General features: G+C 38.0%; 1 protein-coding gene across 4 annotated transcripts in view; it reads left to right on the top strand.

Moving 5' to 3' along the window:
* The window catches only part of GALNT1 (polypeptide N-acetylgalactosaminyltransferase 1), a 74,641-nt gene extending 55,130 nt beyond the window's left edge, over positions 1 to 19,511 (top strand). For all 4 annotated transcript variants that reach the window (XM_015282326.3, NM_001006381.2, XM_046924528.1 and 1 more), the window contains 8 exons: positions 453 to 660; positions 2,239 to 2,409; positions 5,122 to 5,239; positions 6,170 to 6,350; positions 13,754 to 13,893; positions 15,015 to 15,113; positions 15,899 to 16,033; positions 17,853 to 19,511. In XM_015282326.3, coding sequence (XP_015137812.1) covers positions 453 to 660; positions 2,239 to 2,409; positions 5,122 to 5,239; positions 6,170 to 6,350; positions 13,754 to 13,893; positions 15,015 to 15,113; positions 15,899 to 16,033; positions 17,853 to 17,999 — 1,199 coding nt within the window. In that variant the 3' untranslated portion in view covers positions 18,000 to 19,511. The remainder of the gene's footprint in view (positions 1 to 452; positions 661 to 2,238; positions 2,410 to 5,121; positions 5,240 to 6,169; positions 6,351 to 13,753; positions 13,894 to 15,014; positions 15,114 to 15,898; positions 16,034 to 17,852) is intronic.
* The last annotated feature ends 2,207 nt before the right edge of the window (positions 19,512 to 21,718 follow it).

Raw genomic sequence — 21,718 nt, 5'->3', positions numbered from 1 at the left:
GAAATTATCAGTAAGTTACATTATGGTAGGAGATAAATAGTTCAGCTAGTTGGCTCATTTTTGTTACTCTCGTGATGGATAATTTTACGCCCAAGAATATGTATGCATACATTTATTCCATAATAAAACCTTGACTATCCCATCATATTTTTATGTAAGCATTCTACGCTCTCCATTTTTGTTTCCCGTGATGACAGAATGAAGAGAAGGAACTTCCTGCTCTAGCAATTGAAATGCATGGGGGGAGGGGGCAGGGAGAAGGGCTTAGTACAAAGTGGAGAATAAGCAGCAGAGTAAACTAGCTGAGAAAAGAGAAAAAAGATAGAGAAGCAAGGAAGTACCTTCTTTCAACTCTCTTCGTCAAAAACAAAGGGGAAAAAGAAGCTGTACTTTGTAACTGACAGTTTCCATCTGTTTGACTTTTTTTTTTTTTTTTTTTTTTTTCCTCACAGACTTTCTGAAAAGACCACTGGAGAGCTATGTAAAAAAATTAAAAGTACCTGTCCATGTGATTCGAATGGAACAGCGCTCTGGTTTGATCAGAGCTAGATTAAAGGGGGCTGCCGCTTCCAAAGGCCAGGTCATCACCTTCTTAGATGCTCATTGTGAATGTACAGTAGGCTGGCTTGAACCTCTGCTGGCAAGGATCAAAGCTGACAGGTAATTATCCATCTGTTGGTCCATCATTGTTTTTTTTAAGGTTTTTAAGACATTTCTAAGTACTATGATGTAACCTAAAAGGAAATATCTACTTTCTGAAAGGACAAGTAAGTCCTGTATTCCGCATTGGTGTAAGGATAAAAGGCTAATTCAGAACTGCTTTTGAGAGGTGAGACATGGTTTAAAATGAAGCTTCTATTGGAACGTGTGAGCTAACGTATTTAAAATCTGGGAGACCTGAGTATGAATGGGGTGGAGAGTAGTGGAATTTGAGCTCTTTTACCTGGCTTACTCCTTTGTGAATTTGGGAAGATATTCTTAAAGATGAAATGGAGGCCCTGGTCACAACAAGGTAAGTTTTTTATAAGGGCAGGTAGCGACAGGATGAGGGGAAATTGTATTGAACTGTAAGAGGGTAGATTTAGACTAGATAATAGGAAGAAATTCTTTACTGTGAGGGTGGTGAAACACTGGAATAGATTGCCCAGTGAGGTTGTGGATGGCCCCTCCCTGGCAGCATTCAAGGCCAGGATGGATGGGGTTTCGAGCAACCTGGTCTAGACGGAAATGTCCCCGCCTCTAGCAGGTGGTTGGTACTGGATAATCTTAAAGGTCCCTTCCAATCCAAACCATTCTGTGATTCTATTCTATGATTCTGTAACTAGAAGTATCTCTCAAGTTTACTGTATTCAGGTTCTCATGACTTCTTTGTTTCATAATATGGGTTGTGAATGATCTGTGGATAGTGTTACATATCTCATTTTTGTTCTTATGGATATAGGTAAAATTCATGTATGTTTTCATGTTACAAAATATCATATGATGAAAAAGCTGCAGCTATTAAAGAGCCTTTGTACAGAGCTATACAAAGACACAATATCAACCTTTAAGTTAACATTTTTGTGAGATGTATGTAAATTATTGTTTCAATTTGTGCAAATAGCCTAACTAAATGGGTTCTTTGAACTTAGTTGCAGAGCTTTCCATGAGTGGAAGCCTACTTGAGGACAGTTATTTCAGTATCTTTAAGATGATTAGAATTATTATCTCTGAGTATATTTATGCCTTAATGATGTCAGAACAGTAGACAGTGAAGCCTCTTTCTGCCTATTTTGATGTGGTAGCTCATTTCTTAGTCTTGATGGCATACTAAAATACTTCCCCAGGGCTAATAACTTGAGTCTTAATTTAAAAACATGCAAGTTATTTTGACTACTTAACTAGAAACCAAAGCTTCTTTTACATACAGTCACTGTTTGTCATTGAGAAAACTATGATCAGTTTTTTCCATCTGCAGAAGGTGATTAATTATTACTGATAGTAATGCATATGCTATTGTTTTTAAAGCTAGTATTGCCGAAGTTGGGTCAGAAAAACACATTTTCATTTGGACGAGTTATTTTAAATTAGCAAGATAGAGCTTGATATCATTCTGGTAGTTAATCTATTGTGTACTGCTGAGAAATGGCATTCGAAATTTTAAACTTAGTACTTGTTAAAAATGGAGTTTAAAAAAGGAAACTACAAACCTTTTTCTGAAGTTTGTGCTAACAGATTTTGGTTCTTTCTTCTTTCTAGGAGAACAGTCGTGTGTCCCATCATTGATGTTATTAGTGATGACACCTTTGAATACATGGCAGGTTCTGATATGACCTATGGTGGTTTCAACTGGAAGTTGAATTTTCGTTGGTATCCGGTTCCTCAGAGAGAGATGGATCGACGGAAAGGAGATCGAACTCTTCCTGTTAGGTAATTATTAAATTGGTTAAAATGTTCATCTGATGTTCTTTTTGGATTAATCTTGTATACAGGTAGGCAATTAATTTTGTTGTTGCAATATTTTGATCTATTTGAAGGAACAGCATAAAGGTTATTTTACATGAATCGGCTTTTTGTAACTTTTGAAAGGAATGAAGAAAGCTATTGGTATGTCACTGTAGAACTATTTCTATGTTTTTTGCTAATTACCAGCTAACTGCTAGCTTTTTGCTAGTTTTTCTGATGCATCTATTTTTATTGAAGCAATGCCTTATCTTTTTTCTCTAAGAGAATAAACAGTATTTTGAATATGTACTAATTTTTATTTCTTGTTGGTGTCTGTGAGGGTTGCTCTGAAAGTAATGCATCCTGTTTTTTATTATGTTGGACCTCAGTGTCAGAGGTGGATGTTGGTACTATGACAGTAGAGATTGAACCTTCCTGACAATATTTCATTAAATTTTGTTGCCTTGAGACAAGTGCCAGCAGAGGGAGGCAGTCTGACAAACTGATGTTTGACACAGAAGTGTGTATGAAGCAAAGATACAGAATTGAATTCCTTCATGCAGTAAAAAATTGCACCCGCTGACATTCACAGACACTTGACAAACATTTGTGGAGACCAAACAGCGGACATGAGTACAGTGAGGCAGTAAGGGGTGCATTTCAGCAGTAGCAACAGTAGCATGAAAGACAAGCCATGTTCACGATGACCATGGACAGCTGTTGCACCATGAAATGGAGGACATCTCAATCAGCTCATCCACACAGATCAGCAGATTACAATCAGGGAGCTGTGTACAGAGCTTCAGTGCATTGGAAATGATGATGGCAATGTTTGAATATTGCAAAGTTTGCACCAGGTGGATCCCATGATACTCACAGAGGAGCAGAAATAACACCATATGAAAGTTTGTCAGAGTCTGTTGAACCAGTATGAGGCAGAAGGTGACAGTTTCGTGGATTGCATCGTTACCAGTGATGAGACATAGTGTCACCACTACAAACCAGAGTCAAAATGGCAGTCCATAAAGTGGCAAGATGTGAATCACTAATCAGAGGAAAAGTTCAAGTTGCATCCCTCAGTGCGTGCAGTGTCTTCTGAGAGAGGAAAGAGGTCCTTTTGGATTTCCTGGAACCCGGATAAGCCATCAGCTCTGACCTAGTGGTCATTGTGATGCTGACTACGCTGAAGGCTTGAACTTCCAGTGTCAGTCTGGAGAAGAAGACAACCTTACTCTTCCACCACAGAAATGCCAGTTTTCATACCAGTTTGAAGACCAAGGAGCACATTGCCAGCCTTGAAATGGACTGTTGTACCACACTCACCATATAGTTCAGATTCGGTGCCTTCTAACCTTGACCTTTTTGGGCCGATGAAAGGTGGACTGTGTGAGCAATGTTTTCCTAGTAATGACACGGTCAGAGCAGCTGAGGTCACGTCTTCTCATGAAGGTTGTTACAAGTGTGATATGCAGGCTCTTGTCCATCGCTGACAAAAATGGGTAGCTGATGGTGATAATTGCATTGGAAAACAGTGTTGTAGCTGAGAATTTGCTCTATCAAGTAGTGTTATTGTGCTCTTTCTATCTGGGGTAGTTTCTATAGAAATAAATAGGAAGCGTTACTTCCAGAGCAGCCTATGTGTGTATACTTGTGTGAATGTATGTAAACGTATTACAAATGCATGAAAGGGAGGGAAATTTATTCTGGTGTGTCATATTTGCAAAGATAATGAGGAATACATATAACTTGAGTGTAATATATACTTTAACACAACTCCAAATTCACGCTTCCTCACATTAACACTCAGAAAAGTGGGCAATATTAACTTAATATAAGGTTGAAGATGTGATCTCTGGTATTTTTTGTTTGTGCTTTATTATGAAGAAATCAAAGGGTGTTCTCAGGATGTGGTTAATGGATTATTTTTTTTACCCAATATCCATTTTAATGGAAAAAGCCACGCAAATTATAGTTAGTTTGAGACCACCTAACTTATATTTAACGTGTCTTTCAGAAAAAGCATGACGTTTTTCAGAAGAATGACTAGTGGTAGAAAATCATTTATGCTAGAAAAGTATGTCATTTGTAGACTTGAACTATAAAATTATATCAGCAGGCGAATGTGTAGCTTATGTATTGTGTGTTTGTTGACTAAAAAAAAATGAAATTTGGGAAGTTTTGCTAAAGTATGAGAAATTAGCATTCTTTCTTTACTTCCTACTAGTAAGGAGCTAGTGTAGAAAATCTGGACATAACCCTGATTGTACAACTTCCTTGTATAAAGTAGTAATAGTGAAAGCACGCAGACTACTTCTTGGCCTCTTGTAATTCTTGAAGAGTAGTTGACAGACGTGTGTATTTCTTGTAAGAAACCAATTTCTCTTTTCTAAAAATTACCATCACTTGAGGCAGAAGTCTCCTGCAGGAATGGCAGCAGCTTATTAGCAGCCATTTCTCTATTCAAAGTCAAACTTGAAGTGAGGAAACAGTGAGAACTGTCAGTAACTGCTTCCTTCTCCAGAAAGTGTTGAGCTAGCAAATACATCAATGGTAACTGCATTTGGACAGAAGCCTCGTGAGAAGGAGCGTGTTCTGAGCTGCAGAAATAAAAAGCCATTTTGTCAATGTAGATGTGAAATGTATTTAAGTATGTCTTTATAATGACTGATGCTTATTTCTTTTCTTTTCTTTTTTCAGGACGCCTACAATGGCAGGAGGTCTTTTTTCAATAGACAGAGATTACTTTCAGGAAATTGGAACGTATGATGCTGGAATGGATATTTGGGGTGGAGAAAACTTAGAAATTTCTTTCAGGGTAGGTAAAAGCTCATCTCTGCTTGGTGTGTTATTACTGACAGTACGTCTCACATTCTGTAAAATACAGACCAGATGACAGTGACAGGGTCCTCTCCTTTTGCAGCTAGTAGTATTCTTCCTGTCAAGTTCCTCCGGTGGAGATGTGCAAAAACTGTACCTGTCAGTGACAAAAAGTGTATGATGAATAGTTGACAGTCTTGTGACAAAAATGGAATTGGAGTGTTTATTGTGGATAAATACAGGTGGTTTTTTGTTGTTGTTGTTTTTTGTTTTTTTACAAGGAATTCAGTTAGAAAATCTACTTGGAGTGTAAGTTAAGGGTAATACTGTCAATGTATGGTTTAGGACATCAGTGAAACATGAGTGGCCCTGTTGATTTCTCTTCTTCTTGTGACCTACCTTAATTAAAGATTGCCTGCTTTCATTTGGTTGTGGACCTAACCAGCATTGTCCTCACTTTCCTTCCTACTAAACAGCACCGTTACCTTTTGTTTTATTTGTCAGCTCAGAACAAATAAGTGGTTCCAAAATGAAAGTGGAAATATTTTCAGAAATGTTACTTGGGAAATGTATGTTGTTTTTACGTGGGGAATCTTTTTTATAATGGACTTCATGAACAGATCACCACCTGTTACTTTCCTGTGATTCATGTGAACGCTTTCGTTCCTTTGCTGTCCAGCTGGCCTGGTTCTCTGAAGTAATCTCATGCTGTGGGGCCTGATATACTTCTCCTTATGCTATCCTACTTAGGCTTTTGAGCATCCTTACCTGTTGAGCAGAAAACAAACGTACTTTTCTCTTTCATATAATATTTTCATGTTCTACATATCAACTAACTTTTCTCCAAATTGACTAACAGTAAATAATTAACATTTTAAAACATTTTTTAGCCATTTAAACCATGCAGTAACTGTGCTTTCACTTTCAGATTTGGCAGTGTGGTGGCACTTTGGAAATTGTAACTTGTTCACATGTCGGGCATGTGTTCAGAAAAGCAACACCATATACTTTTCCAGGAGGTACAGGGCAGATAATCAACAAAAATAACAGACGGCTTGCAGAAGTCTGGATGGATGAATTCAAAAACTTTTTTTATATCATTTCCCCAGGTGAGCAAGTCTTTGGTTATGAGAAGAAATATCTGATAAGAGTTAAAATGGATTACTGCTGGGGAAAAAAAATCAAACATGAAAATTATGAGTATCTAGCTAATGTTATTTCTTTTAATTTCATGAAACGAAACTCACAGAAGATGTACAAAAAGGACAACTTTAATTAAAACATGATGTTATTAGCGTATCCAGAGATGTACCCTGAAAACTTTGAAGTCTTTCTTTTTTTCTTGAAATGTGAGCATGACTTATGAATGAGCTTCCTGTGCGGTGGAGTTAAAGCTCAGTAGAACATCAGAGTTCAACCGTAGTGCTAAAAGCTAGCTGTCCAAATGCATCTCATAACGTTATGGAGTTTGGCCTCTGGCTTTTGTGTTGTGGGCATTCCAGGTTGAATCAATCAGAATGCATGTAAGTGAATTCCTGTAGCAGGAGGGGAAAAATTTAACATCATCTGGCTTGGTAGAGATTGCACGTGGTGAACCAGTGTGGGGACAAAGTGGCCAAGATATTTGACTGTGATAGTACAAATTATCTTTCTTAAAATGAATGTTAACAGAGCAAGAGAATGTCTAATGTGAGAGCAAATTTTCTATGAACTCAGATTTTCCATGAGGAGAAATTTTCAGGAAAAGAAAAGAAGCCTGGGAAATACTGAATTATTACCTTCCACTCCACATCATTTTTTGTTTGTCTTTTTAAACAAAAGACAAACTTTAGAAAGCAACAGACACTGACAACTATTTGAGGCATTAGAGGCATTCAACTTCAAATACTGAGCAGTGGTTTTATATACTAAATTTGCTTTTCCAAATAGCTATCTTTACAGCTGCTATTCCCTTATGACTTGCTTATTAAACTTGCATTAGTTTTGAAATGTAAAAACTGTAATAAAATGTAGTAGGAGTCTGAACAATGTCAAATTTAGATTACGGGCTTTGAGAATACTTGTGAGAACAGGTGATCACGCTGCTTTATACTTTTGTTTCTTAATAGAATGCATTACTTGATTAGGAGTAAGGTTTTTTTTTTTTAAATTCCATTTTTGTAATTAATTTTGTAATTCGGTACTAGTCAAAGCCTTTTAGGTGAAATCACAATCAGGCAACTCTCCTGTGTTATTAATTAAGAATTATGAATTCAAACATCACATGTATAAATAGGTCTTTCAGATAAGTTGTATATAAATAACTGCAATTAATTTTGGCTAAGATTGTTTTTTTGCATCCATGCCAAGCTAGATTTTTTTTGACTGAGTGAGAGCACCTAAGCTCTTGAAAACAAAGCTGAATTAGTCAACATAATGGTAACACTGTGTTATTTTATATAGGATCTTTGTAGTCCCTCTTTTCGTGAGATAGCCATAAGCTACAAAAGGAGTTGGTGTTTTCATTTAGGACTATTGTTTTGATACAGCTTCCTTTCATGGGTTTACAGCATTGTGTCTGTGCATGCATTCTCCTGTTGGAGAAAAGTTACTAAAAAAAATACATTTAAAATAGCATGTGAATAAAAGTTTTGAAATGGTGAAAGTAACTTCAGCAGTTCTCTGTAGTTGCACTGTATATTCTCTTCTTTTGAAAGATACATGCCTACACTGTTCGTCTTATGCTGATAACCTGCATGATTGGTGGATGTGTTCTTGCCAAGAGCTCTAAGTTGCTCTGAGAGCACCTGCACCAGCCAACTGGCACAGTCTCATTTGTGTACCCATATCCCTTTGACACCACACTGAAGTTTGACACTGGAATTTCCAAGCGTTTCAAGAATCATAGGGCCGCGTTACCTTAATCTGTTGTGTTATTCTGAAATTGGTTTGCTACCAAGGCTGTGAAAAACAACGGTTTGTACTGCAGCTCCCTTCTAGCTGTGATGCAATGTTTACTGTTTAGAGAATGAACCGAGAGATTGCACTCAGTGCTGCTCATATCTTCTTCCCTCCCCTCCAAATCCATGCATGTTGTCAGAACCAGAAGCTAATAATTAGAACGGATTATTATTTGGGGAAGTTCACAAACCCCTTACCTGTATTATTCCGTTATCTCTATCTTAACCTGAGTTAAGCAGACTGCTGGTTTTACCTGTTGACAGCAAATACTGCCTTGAATTTTCAGAACATATTTCTAAGCCAACTCAGTGAGTTTCTTCTACATTAACTCATTTTGCCATACTCTCAGTTTTCAAGTATCCTTCTTATATAAAAACGAAATGCTTAGTTCTTGCAGAATGATGATGTAGTGACTCTCTGGCAGACTGTACAGGCTGTGAAACTCTCTGTTAGTGCAGTGTGTACTTTCAGTATTACTGTGACAGTGTCACAGCTTCTTGGAAGGAACAAGACGAGAATTTTTAAGCTGATGTTAGCTTGCAAGCCTGGGTATGTATGAGAAATAAATGAGCAAACCTCTGTACGCCTGTGTTTTTCTTGTTATGGATGAGGAAATTGGATTTTGAAGGAGGTAATGTACTGGCAGACGTGGGTTAAGTCAAATTAACAAGAATTTTTTCTCCTCCTTTTATATCCTTTCTTTTCTGCTTCCCTGGGAGAGGGAACCACAGAGGGATGCAAACCTAAGATTCTCAGGTAGCTTTCCCGTTTCACATGATCTGAACTGTCTGGAAGGAAATGCCATACTATTTGATGGATAGGAACTCCAGAGACTTTTTACTGTTGATGTAGTTAAGTAGAAAGCTATACTCTTGAAAAGTAAGCCTTTAATCTTTTTTCCCCTCTAATAAATACTGCCTAATAGGAACTACTTCAGTTGGAAGCTTTCATGCATTTTAGAAGCCATCTTTCTGCTTAGAAGTAGACAAGTACAGATGGAAGCGGGGCAGGACAGTGTTGCAGCGAATGCTGCTCAGCCAAAATCCAGCCTGTCTCTTTGCACACAGCAGCTATTCTGTGCAGCATTAATGGCACTAACTGTTGCGGTTGTTCTGCATTAGCCTACAGCTTTTCTTACAGCTGTGTGCTGCAGCAGGGTGCTGTTTCACAGACCATTTCCTGTTGGAATCCTGCGTATGCAGGTGAATTGCCTGGCTCCCGTCAGCCTGTGCTGCGGATTTTGCCACCTCTCTCTGATTTCTAGACTTGCACTTTCTTCATTCTCTGTAGTCCAAAATATGGTGACAGGATTGTCCAAGGGCAGGGCTTCCTGAGATGGCAGTGTCAGTTTAACAGCTTGCTGCAAGGATGGTGCCTTATTCCCTTTGCTTGTTGATTGTTCATGTATGTCAGCTGGTTTTACTTACTGAACTCTTTGGGACCTTTTACTCTGTAGGCTGTCTTTCTGCTGGTTAAATTAGCACCTGTGTCAGCACAGGAAGCGCAGCAGCAGTCTGAAGCTGAGCAAGGAAAATGCCCTTTTTGCAGCAGCAGCTCCAAAGTGTTAGGTTGGCTTACCACAGCTACCTTCTTGTAGCTACTAATTAATTGCAAACTGGCAGTTACGGTGTTTGTTGCTATCCTCATTTTAAAGGTGAAACACAGATTACACAAGAAAGTCACACAGCCTAAAACTACATGAGTCAGGGTTCCATCTTGGACCTGCGGCCTCTTGGTCTCAGCGTACATGGCTGTCATTCAGCAACCTCTTGTACCCCCACTTGTACACTGAAGACATCCCAACAAGCAGCTTTAATGACCCTGGGGAGAGCCTCCTAGTGTGAATGGAAATTAATCTTCTTGTTGACCAAAAGTTTTGATTTTTTGATTATACCAGAGCAATTGGCAGTTCTGTAGAATTACATAAACAGGAACTGTCTGACAGACATGGTTGTTATCCTGAGAACTGGATCAGTACGCCTGGTTTTTCATCACTATGTATGCTTATCTTTAGCCAAACATCATAAGTCTGGGATGAGATTTCTGTTTATGGGTGATGGGGAGACTGAGTCAATGGCGGTAGGTCTTTGTGATGTGCCTAAACCTATGCTGAAAGTATGAATGGAATGGTTCTGTATGTTGCAGTTTTCAGCCAGTATTTCCTATTGGCATTAACTGGAGATGCAAATATGTGACTGTGTGAATTGGTTTCAAATGATTACTGCTTATTGAGTTTTATAATACTGACGAAAAAGGAGTTCTGTGAGGTTCTTCTATTTTTTCCAACAGAAGCCTGGTTTTGAAAGAAACAGCTTTCTTACTGTGCTTTTGAAAATGATGGAGTGGTTTATAATCATGATGAAAACATCATGCTTCTCATCTTTCAAAGCAGTTTAGCATGAATATATTGCCACATTGAACTTGGCAAGCAGATCTTCAGTTCTCTTGAAATTTTGAGGATGGCAGAACTATTGCAACATGGCCACTGAAAAGCTTAAGTATTCATGAGTTGGCAAAAGGAAAATTAACCTTCTGATGGAGTATTCTACTGCTAGACATCGTTATACGTATGTGAAAGTGGTAGGCGATTTGTATTCATATATTGTAAGGATAGTGGAGGAGTTGGTAGTTTTGAAATGGTTTTGTAAGACTCTTCTCTCCCTTCCCAGTCTACTGGAAAGTGTAGGGATTTTCTCTCAAAAATAGATTTTATTTTCCAGAAAATAGTGATAGCATTGAGTAGCTTCTAACTCTTTCTTCTCGTGCTTAGTAACCAAATTACAGAAATGCCTGCTTGGGTGAGAAGTCTGGATTTGTCAAATTGATAACTTTTTTTTTCCAAGTGTGGTGGTTTTGAATTATTTGATATGTGCTCACTCTATCAGTATTTATCTGAGTGTGCCTTTAAGTGCATTTGCGAAAAAGCGTATTTGTCACAGCTAACAGCAAGCTGAGTAATAATAAGAAACAGAATAAGCTGAGTAATAATAAGAACCAGGAAGATCCAGACTTTATAATAAAATAAACTTTATGGTGTTTTCGTTTGTTTTTGTGTTTCTGGGGGAGGAAAGCAAAAACCGTGGTCAAGTATGGACAATAGTAAGTACTGTTAACACTGTATTCATGAACAAAACCTAAGTATTTGGAAAAACAAGTGATGCACATGATTGTCTTCCTCATTATATACCTACCTGTACAGTCTGGCATAGTAGAGTGCCAGGAGGAAGATCTGACCTCATTCTGGTTTTGTGGTTTTAATATATATATTTTTTAGCTGAGCCTTTAAAAACAAGTATGAAAACACTGGAAGGCATATGTAAGACTCGACTGCGTATTTAAATTCTTACCTGTGTGTGCAGAAAATAGTGGTTCAGAAATGCCTTTAATTTTTGATAGAATTTGTATTCTGCAGTTTTCCTTGTTTGCTTCTATTTCTTCCCCAAATAACTGTTAACCATTAGTTGCTGTGCTGTATAGTGTAAATAGGGATACTCCAGCTAGATGAGAATAATAATAATGCAGACAGGGAACTGGAAGCAGCTATGAGATTGATACCTCACTTGGAAAGCAAAGCAATTTGGCCTTGTTAAAGACCACCCCTAAGGCAAACTGTACTTCTTCAGCTATCCAGTGCTTAGGTCAGTGTGCCAGCAGGTGACTTTGTGTGGACGTGACTTCAGAGTACTTTGTTGGCTGGTTGGTTTGCTTTTTAGTTCCGTCCCTCTAAAAGTGGTTATAATGGATGTAACCCACACCTTTTATTTCAGTGTAACGGAGCGAAAATCAGCTGGCACATCTCTTTTATGTAGTGACATTTAAAATTACTTTCAGAAATAATACATTTGTAAACTATTAGGTGTCACTTTTTAATTCTTTATGGTCGTGACTTCAGTCCTCATGCCATTTTTGAAGTGACAGAGCCCTAACTATTCTTTTCTGCAGGTCATTGTAGCAAACTCTGTTGATGAATAAGTTTTGAATGTTGTAATGTTCTTCCAAGAGTGACGTGATGGCCGTTTCATCCATCCACTTCACTTGTCGTGACTGAAAGATGAGGAACTGCAGCTTTTCTTTACTTACTCTACAGTGTCTTGAGAGAGTACTCATTTTGGTGTACAGGATAGCTTCACTTTGGCTCAGAGAGGGTAGTGTTCTGGAGTTTTTTATGTTGTGTTTTTTTTGCTTATTTTTTGATGTACATTTATTTAGTTTTCATTCACATTATTCACGGTTCTATTAAAAAACAAGGTTTCACTCATTTTCCCCCTTACTAGTGTAGTTCTCCAGAATGCTTTCTCAAAAGTCAGAAAGGTTTTCTCTGAAGTTTTCAGTTCAGTGATCCTGACTTAGAATTTTCCTGTTTCTAGAATACTGAAATTAGATTTTTACTGATGTTTACAAGCAGCTGAAATTATTCAGGTATCTGTCTTAATTGAGTAGAATTACACCATCTGCTGGCAGGTCGATTTAATAACATGATGTATCAGCTGCAAAATATTGCAGACTTAGCTTCAAAAGGTCAGCAATTCCTGAGGTAACTTACGGTCCTCTAAGTGCAGATATTTCTGAAAAATATATGGAGGAGGTCTTTAGGCACAGTGGTCAATTGAGCCATATTTGTGGTCTGGGGAGGGTGCTTTTTTGTAATATATTTGGTAATATATCTTTTCAGCCTGAGTGGTTGGAGTGTAGTGTGGAAAATACGAATAGAATGTGAAATAGCTAGAAATTATTCTAACTTTAATATTATTAAAATGCTAATAACTACGGTGCTTAATTCTGGTGTAGTAAAAAAGGACTTACTGAGTGTGCATACCTTTCTCATCCCATTTTCAGATGGGATTTGAACGACTTAATTTTCAGAAGGAATTAGAACTACTATAAAGGGATGGGTAGATAGAAGAAGAATGGAGCACTTTGATAAACGAGAGACAAAAGAGAATAAAGACAGGCAAAATGCTACAGAAATGAATAGCAGGCCTAATGGTGAACACAATTCCTGCAACTGCTGCTTTTTTATTGAACAAATACTGAATTAAGGGCTTAGCTCTCTGTACGAAGGCTGCCTTTATGCAGTTAGATAAACGATGACGAATCCAGCAGGTGATACCTGGCTTACAGAATTAAATTAAAATGCAATTCTCCTTGCTTTGCAGAAGGAAATTGCTATGTTATACTACATAGATATGCACCCCTGTTGATAACGGGAGTAGAATGGCGTTAGTAACTATACGTTTCAGCCTCTTTCTTCTGATAACTTAGTAAGCTGTAGCATTCAAATTCTTCCACAAACCCCAGGCAGAAAATTGTCATGCATAATACAGAGGTAGTGATTCCACCTTTTGTATAATTACAGGGAGAAAGAAGTCACAAGTAGTGATTAACTTGTCTTCTGCGATAAGTATAAGAAACATACTGCTATATTTAAAAAGGGTTTTTTTTTATGTAGAGATGATTTCTTAGAAAGTCTTTCACACAAACAATGTATTATACCAGTCACTTTTGTATTAGATGAAGTTGTATACAATTCACTCATAACCATTACATGCAACTTTGTTTTTTTCACCTCCAGGAGTAACTAAAGTTGACTATGGGGACATATCATCACGACTTGGATTGAGACGCAAGCTTCAGTGTAAGCCTTTCTCCTGGTACCTGGAGAATGTTTATCCTGATTCCCAAATTCCACGCCATTATTTTTCTTTGGGGGAGGTAAGATTTTTATCTGGTATATTTGTCTACCATTTATAAAGTAAGTTGCATAATAAGTTGTTTCTATTCTGAATTGAGAAAGCAAACACGTTAACCTCCAGCAAAGTTCAATTAACTTGCACGTGTATCCCCATCACCTGAAAAATGGTGCATCTGATACCTCAGTGAAGCAGAGAACCAAACTTTGTTATGTGTGCTGGTAATTGGAATATTTTCACTTCTTTATTACCGAGCTAAATTTCAAAGAAAAGGACATTAGAAGTATTCAGAAATGCATAGTTATGGTTAACTTTACACACAGAGCGCTTTCTGTAGAGCAGTGGTTTGCTTAAAGAGCAAAACTTATTAGAGAAAGTAAAACAAAGACTTTGCTAAATAAATAAATAGTCTGAACTGTACCCTCAGAATCCTCTTCAGTGACCAGCAAATCCTAATAATTCTTAGGCTTTGCAGGGCATTTCTCCGTTTTTCTTTAATTCACATGACAGTAGAGGTAGCACAGATGATGTTGTCCTAAATAAGCAGGCACATACTTTTCCCTACAAGCCATGTTGAGTCAAATATTGCACCTCTTGTAGAGTAGTTCTGTACTGTATTTGTACAAAAAAACCAAACATATTTAATGAAAGAGAGCAGATGTTCATGCTGCTATCTGGATATCAGCAGACTGCTATTCATTGTATTTACTACACAGTAATAGTCTTAATCCCTGTATCTCAAAAACTGAAGAAATTGAACCATGTCTCCTGTGACTTCAAATGGAATTAAACTCACTGTGCCTAGGAGAGTGCTTTGAAACTTTTGGTAGTTTTGGGCTGGAGGTGGAATTGAGTCCATTCCATTGTAGAATGGAATTTGAGAAAAAAGGGTCTGCAAGGTGGGAAGATCTCCAAGAGAAAGCAAAGAAACGTGACTCTGTAACAAAGCAGCTTGATCATTTGCCTGGGAGTCTGAGTCATGGTTAGTGTTTTCTCACTGTAGTACCATTCATATATTTTACAATTCTTGCTGATAACCCGTAGGTGTATAGCAGAGAGAACTGGTGTCAGTGTGGTTTGATACAGGCCTAGTCCTTTCTTAAAAATAACAGCTTTTTGTGATGTGCTCTTTCTCACTCCCAGATAAGAAACGTGGAAACAAATCAATGTCTGGATAACATGGCAAGAAAAGAAAATGAAAAAGTTGGGATCTTTAACTGCCACGGAATGGGTGGAAATCAGGTGACTTTTTAAATGATAGTAATGAATTATTTTAAACTCTACTCAGGATAATTTTTCAGTACCAATCATCAAATTTTACTTAAGCTGTACATTGTGTGAAACCTTGAAGATGCAGCCCTTAAGAGGGAATGCATGAGAAGATATGTTTATGATTCCTCACGTGTTATTTTTTTGAGGACTGATTGCAGCATGATTTAGATAAACTTCAAAGTAAAAAGTGAAACAAGGGGAGGAGACTGCTGTAAGCCACACTTCCCCTCCTGTGTAGGTTCTCAGAAACCATCTCCTGGTTAGACTTGTTGGTTGGCATTGTTAGTTAAACAAAAACAAAATAAAGTGATCTTCTTCCACCTGAACTGTTATTTTCAGTGTGCTTGAGTGCCAATTCTGAAACTTTCTTACATTCATTTTTTTTTTCATTTGTTGCATTAGTAATTTTTGATCAAGTCTTTTCCAGTATACAAAGATTGCATGACTTGGGGACTGTGCTGTTCCTATGTGGAAAACAGCCTGCAATTTGAAAATGTCATTTTGAAGAAGTTATTCACATAGTGTTTGTATTTGTCCCCTAAAAAAAGTAGAATGATTTCTGTACATGATGAAGAAAAGTAGAGTTCAGTGAGCATTAATGAAGCAATGCACAAATGTTCCCCTTCACTCAAACCTCTGCCCCCTCTGCTCCCTCCTACCACCACCACCCCTTTGCTGTCCCGTACCCATGAATTCTTTAGTTGTGTTGGGTTTGGTTTTTTTTTTTCAGTTTTTGTCATTATTTTTCTGTCTAGGTTTTCTCATATACAGCCAACAAAGAAATTCGAACAGATGATTTGTGTTTAGATGTCTCCAAACTTAATGGCCCGGTAACAATGCTCAAGTGCCACCATCTAAAAGGAAATCAGCTTTGGGAATATGATCCAGTGGTAAGTCTTCTAATAACTTGTGACGTTAAAAGTAGACAACTTCTGTTTTTCTATGAGCCTATGCATCAACAAACTCCTTTGTGGGACTGCTATTTGACAGTCAAAACAGGAAACAAAGTTAGGAGGATTGTGTTCCCTTTGCCATTAATTCATCAAGTGGTATCTGCATTGATTAATTACCTAGTGAGTTTTTGAGAAGGTCTTACAAAAGAAGAATATTTTCAGTGTGCTTCCAGACCCTCTGAAGAAAAACTGTTAGCGCAATATTGTGTGAAGGTGAGGTTGCCTTAATATTATCTATTGCTGATCGCGTAGATAGCGGAAATTATTTCCTGTCATCAATTCCGGCACCTGGTGTCTTGGGTCTCACAAGGTTAAAAGGAAATGCTGTTGTAATTAAAAAATCAGCATCCAAAAATATAAGAGAGATTTTACATTTACATTTAATGTGTTTAAGAGATGCTTCAGACAGCTTTATTTTAATCATCTCTTCCATACTGTGCAAACTCATTTTAAAATGTGTAAGTTAAACTGACAGATCTAGAAATCACTGTGCACTTGTCCACTGGTCATTAATGTGATGTACAGGCTCTGAAAACTATACTGTGATTGAGTACAAATGTTGCTAGAAATGCTTAAATTCAAATTTTGGAAGTCATTGGCTCTTTTTTTAACATCGTTAGTCTACCCAACTGAAGTGAATATACTGAGTAATATTATGCAGTAATATGTTTGTGTAATAATCAGCCATTCATGAAGGGGTAAGTGCTGGTTGCTTTTATTTCTTTTCTTGTGTTTTTTTTATTGTTGCATCTTCGAATGCCTAATTACAGATAGTATCAAATAGCTTAAAGATGGTTATCTGTTAATTTATTTTGAAATGAAGTAACCAAGTTCTGAAGTAGAAGGTAGTATCCAGATAAAAGATCACTAGCATTTTTCAGGATATATATGTATTTTGTACATATACATGTATTTATAGATGTGAATGTTTTTGAGAAGGACATAATATAAGGTCAGTTTTGTGTCCCTGACTGGGAAAAAAGAATTCAATGTGTTTGTTCTGATCTCATGAAAACTACTGTTATAAGTAATAATCAAGGCTGTACATCTTAGCATAGTTGAGATTCTAACTACTTGAAAACTCATGGAATCATAGAATGGCCTGGGTTGAAAAGCACCTCAGGGATCATCCAGTTTCAACCCTCGTGCTGTGTGCAGGGTCACCAACCACCAGACCAGGCTGCCCAGAGCCACATCCAGCCTGGCCTTGAATGCCTCCAGGGATGGAGCATCCACAACCTCCTTGGGCAACCTGTTCCAGTGCGTCACCACCCTCTGTGTGGAAAAACTTCCTCCTAATATCTAACCTAAACCTCCCCTGTCTTAGTTTAAGACCATCCCCCCCTTGTCCTATCACTATCCACCCTTGTAAACAGCTGTTCCCCCTCCTGTTTATACGGTCCCTTCAAGTACTGGAAGGCCCGAAGAGGTCTCCCTGAAGCCTTCAATTTTCCAAGCTAAACAAGCCCAGTTCCCTCAACCTTTCTTCATAGGAAAGCAGTACAGTCTTATTTAAAGAACGGTGGATATTGCTTGACAAAGGACATTGTTTTATAAGTTCAGACTGTTCTCTTGTTCTGGAAACATAATGTGTTTAGTACCTACAACACAGAACGACATACTTAGGTGTTCTTTAGAATTGGGTTCTGGGGTTAGTAGGCAAGGGAGGTCTTGTCTAGCTCCTGTTTACTTGTGGAAGAATTGTAACAGATTCTGCCTGGTGATTTTGTACAACTCGTTTCTTTTCGTGTTCCAGAAATTAACCCTGCTGCATGTGAACAGTAATCAGTGCCTGGACAAAGCCACCGAAGAAGACAGCCAGGTACCCAGCATCAGAGACTGCAACGGCAGCCGCTCTCAGCAGTGGCTACTTCGCAACGTCACCCTTCCAGAAATATTCTGAGAGGTTCTAAAGAAAATAAAGGATTGACTGGGCTACCTCGGCTAATATTTTGGCTACACTGTTAAGTAGCAACAGAAGGAAACTTCTCTGCAGAATCCACAGTTTGCCACCTGTTAGAACTCCTGCAGCTTTTCTGTAGCTGTGAACCAGCCTTCCTGTAAAAGGATGTGAAACTACCACATATACTAGTGAGACTGCGCCCACTGATGTTTACAAGATTGAAAGAGTTTCTTCCAGCAAATCACGTAGAGAACATTTGGACAGTGGAAACATAATCAATGAAATATTCTTTCTGAGGAGCTGCATATCGTCGTAGTTTGCTTGCACATCAGTAACCTCTGCTGAAAGTGCTGTTGTAAGGAAGAAAGTTCCAAGACTTTTTTTTTTTCCTGGTTAGAAGTGGTAACCAGACTACTAAATACAGATCTACAAATAAGCAGAGAGCTGGGAAATGGATTCAATAACATGAAATAAGAATTCTGTGGTTTAAGGAAAAAAAAAAAAAGTAAACAGGGTTGAATGGAAACTAAATCAGAACTATGAAAAGTACAATTTGTTATAGTGAAGTATCAAATTTATATGTAGATTTTATACCTCAGTGGGGGATGATAACCAAGTCAAAACGCAATTCTCTTTTTTTTTCAATTGTGTGATAGTCCATAAATACTTCTTTTTTCCCTGGTGGGTCTCAAATAATTTTGGGCGCAAAGAAAATGAGCGTAAGAATAAACTTAGCTCTTGAATGTCAGATCAACATTTCTATTTTAATTTTTTGGCTGTTGGAATTGTATCTTTTTATTACTGTCTGAAAACTGGAGGTTAACATGCTGTCTAACTTTTTTTTTTTTTTGTCCAGACCTGACATTTCAGTTTGTATTTGGGTCAGTCAGCTTTCATGGACTTTCATGGCCAAACAGAAGATTTAAGTACGTTTTGAAATCCGTAAGTTAACTTGATGGAATACACCTAGCACCCAGAACTCATACTACTGTACTATGGTTTTGTTTTCATAGCCATAAATCTTTTGTTCCCTGTTTGATTTCGGTCATCGGAAAGCCAGAAGAGAAGATGCATGGTGTGGGTAGCAGGAGATTGGCAAAACTGAAGGTTTTCTGGAATCCTTTTTCACTCCATATTCAGATGTGCTTCATTGTCAAGTGCATATTTAGATTAGATTCTGAATTGTAATGTTGATCTGCTGCTTTTTTCTAATAAAACCTAAGGAAAGGTAGCTAAATTGGTATGGTTTTAAGTTAACATAGCCAAAAGCAATATGACTGTGTCATTACATGGGTCTGCATTTTTTTTTTTTTAACTGAATTGTTTTGTTCTGTTAAGAAAAATCTGTGTGGGCGGATGATGAAAATGAGCTACTGAACGCTCAGGCTATATGTTGAATTTTCTTTTGGAAAGAAAAATGAGATTTACTTAATGGAGAGGATATTTTTATGATAAATGTCATTGTTTGGCCAACTGTCCTGTAAAGCGAATTAAATCTAGTCTCCTGCAAAAGTTGTGTGGAATTGTATTTGACTGTTACTGCCATTCTATATTTGCTGCTCCCAATTGCTTTAGGCAGTGTTATCTCCATTATTTCTGCAGTCGTACACAAGAGTTTTCATCTGCACAATGAGGAAATTTTAAAGAAAAAAACTGCTGTGTTATACTGCTATTCAGAATCCACAGGATGAGATGATGTGGAGTTATATTATTTATCTAAATACAGGTATCCTTCATAGCCCTCTCTTGGAAAGCTCTACAAATCTCATGAGGTAGAAGTGGATTAATGAAAGTAATTGCATGGTACAGTTATTAGGGAAGGTATTGACGTGTGCCCACAGGACTAAAACAAAAAGTCTGTCTTAATGGTCATTGCAAACTTCTTTCCCTTTGGTACGGTTGGTGAACAGGATGGGATGGTGACAGCGTCATCAGTTGCAGTTGGCACACTTTCTTGCTCCTTACATTGTCTGCATTCCCTCATGTGTTTGCATTGTTCTTGAAGTACAGTTAATGTTCGCCTGAGACTGGATATTAGCCCACTGTGATACAGACTGTTTGCAGTCTGATGCTGTATCAGTGCGTGATGTTTTGGATCATGTTTGGGATTTTAGTTTCACTTTATCTTAGCAAAGAAGCTTTGAGCAGAGCAGGGTGGGGGGAGCACGCAGGGGAATTAAGAGTGAGGTTAGGTGGTAATTCAGAAACATTTTCCCAAGCTCAGAATTACATCCCTTTGAAAACATTGTGAGAAAAAGAGGTTTTAATTCATATTGACTAAGCTTTCATGGAGTGAGAAATAGGAAAATCGGGAGAGCAGTGTATAAGCTCTGTACATTTTTAGAATTTCTTAATTTAGTGCTTTGGACCTTATATGATTCATCACTGAGCACGTAAAAACCAATACACTTTCAATTTGTATTTTTAATTCTTATGATCACTTCTGTGGTACCTATCCTGTTTAAAAAAAAAAAAAAGTAATTGCTATGGTTTGTAATTTATTAATCCATAACTTTGATGGATCTTGACCTGTGTTCAGCAGATCGTGCATTGGTTAGTAATATTATGATAAAAATCACTGCACGGCTAAAACCCCTATGTCAGCGTATCAGGTTTGGAAAACCAAAACACTCATCGTGATGTACAGCCCATACCTTACTGATTCACTCCCCTGGTCCCATGGCGGGGCTGACTGGGGCTGGCTGGTGATGTGGTTGGCTGGGCTAAGCTTGCCAATCTCACTGCCCTGTGCTCAGCAGTTGCTGAGGCTATGCTGGGAGACAGCGCGTGGCTTCTATAAGGAATCACTGTCCCTTTAGTAGCATGTGTTTCAAATACGCTGTGGCATTAAGCATCTTCCAAACACAGCCACAGACTAGCTTCCCCACCTAGTTTTCTTCTTGCTTTTCTTACCCTATGATTGTGGCAGCTGTCAGTGGAGCTCACTGCTGACATTGAACCTGGTGTCTCCATTTACCTGCAGGCTCCCGGTAGTGGTCCTCCAGTGTCAGGCATCGTATTTTTATGTCCCAGCTCCAAATGGGAGTATTAGTGGACTCTAAATACCTAATTCCTTTAAATCTAACCCCTCCTCTCATACTGAAATCTTTGGGAATTTTTAGAATCTCTGTACCTATTGTATTCAACCTGTTCTGAAAAGTAACATTCTGTTCTTCCATAGTGTGTAACGCATCTGTGTTATTAGGGGTAATTTCTGGGCTCTGGAGACTGTGGACTCCAGCACCTCTGCACTTAGAGCTGCTTTGTTCAGATCAGATGGAGGAGGTAAAACAGAACATGGATGTCCTATTTGACATTGACAGCAAATGCATGTAGGGTAAGTGAAAAGATCAGTAGCCATATTTTGGAGAAAATCAGTAAATTCTTCTTTTGTACTGCCTTCAATGTGTTTAGCATAGATTTCTTATGTCTGCTCTAAAGGTAGTGTTCTGTTCTTCATCTTTTCCTCATTTGGCTGTGCGAAGACATTTATTGAGAAACACCAGTGCCTTTTAACTGAATTGAAGTGTATTACACATTATGGTATGACCTTTGGATAACTACTCTGCTAGCTTTTTTCAATATGAAATTAAGTTGTATTTTAGTGGCTTTATTTTTATGGTGGTAATGTACCAAAGAGCTTGACTTTCCGTATCGTAACTGCAGTGGATATAATCGGAGATGGTACTGTTAGCGGAAGGGAACTCTCTGTGTTCCAA

The sequence above is a fragment of the Gallus gallus genome, chromosome 2 (genome assembly GCF_016699485.2).
Source record: "Gallus gallus isolate bGalGal1 chromosome 2, bGalGal1.mat.broiler.GRCg7b, whole genome shotgun sequence".
NCBI lineage: Eukaryota > Metazoa > Chordata > Aves > Galliformes > Phasianidae > Gallus > Gallus gallus.
Note: the sequence above shows the minus strand (reverse complement) of the source record. Positions and strands in the feature narration are given on the sequence as shown.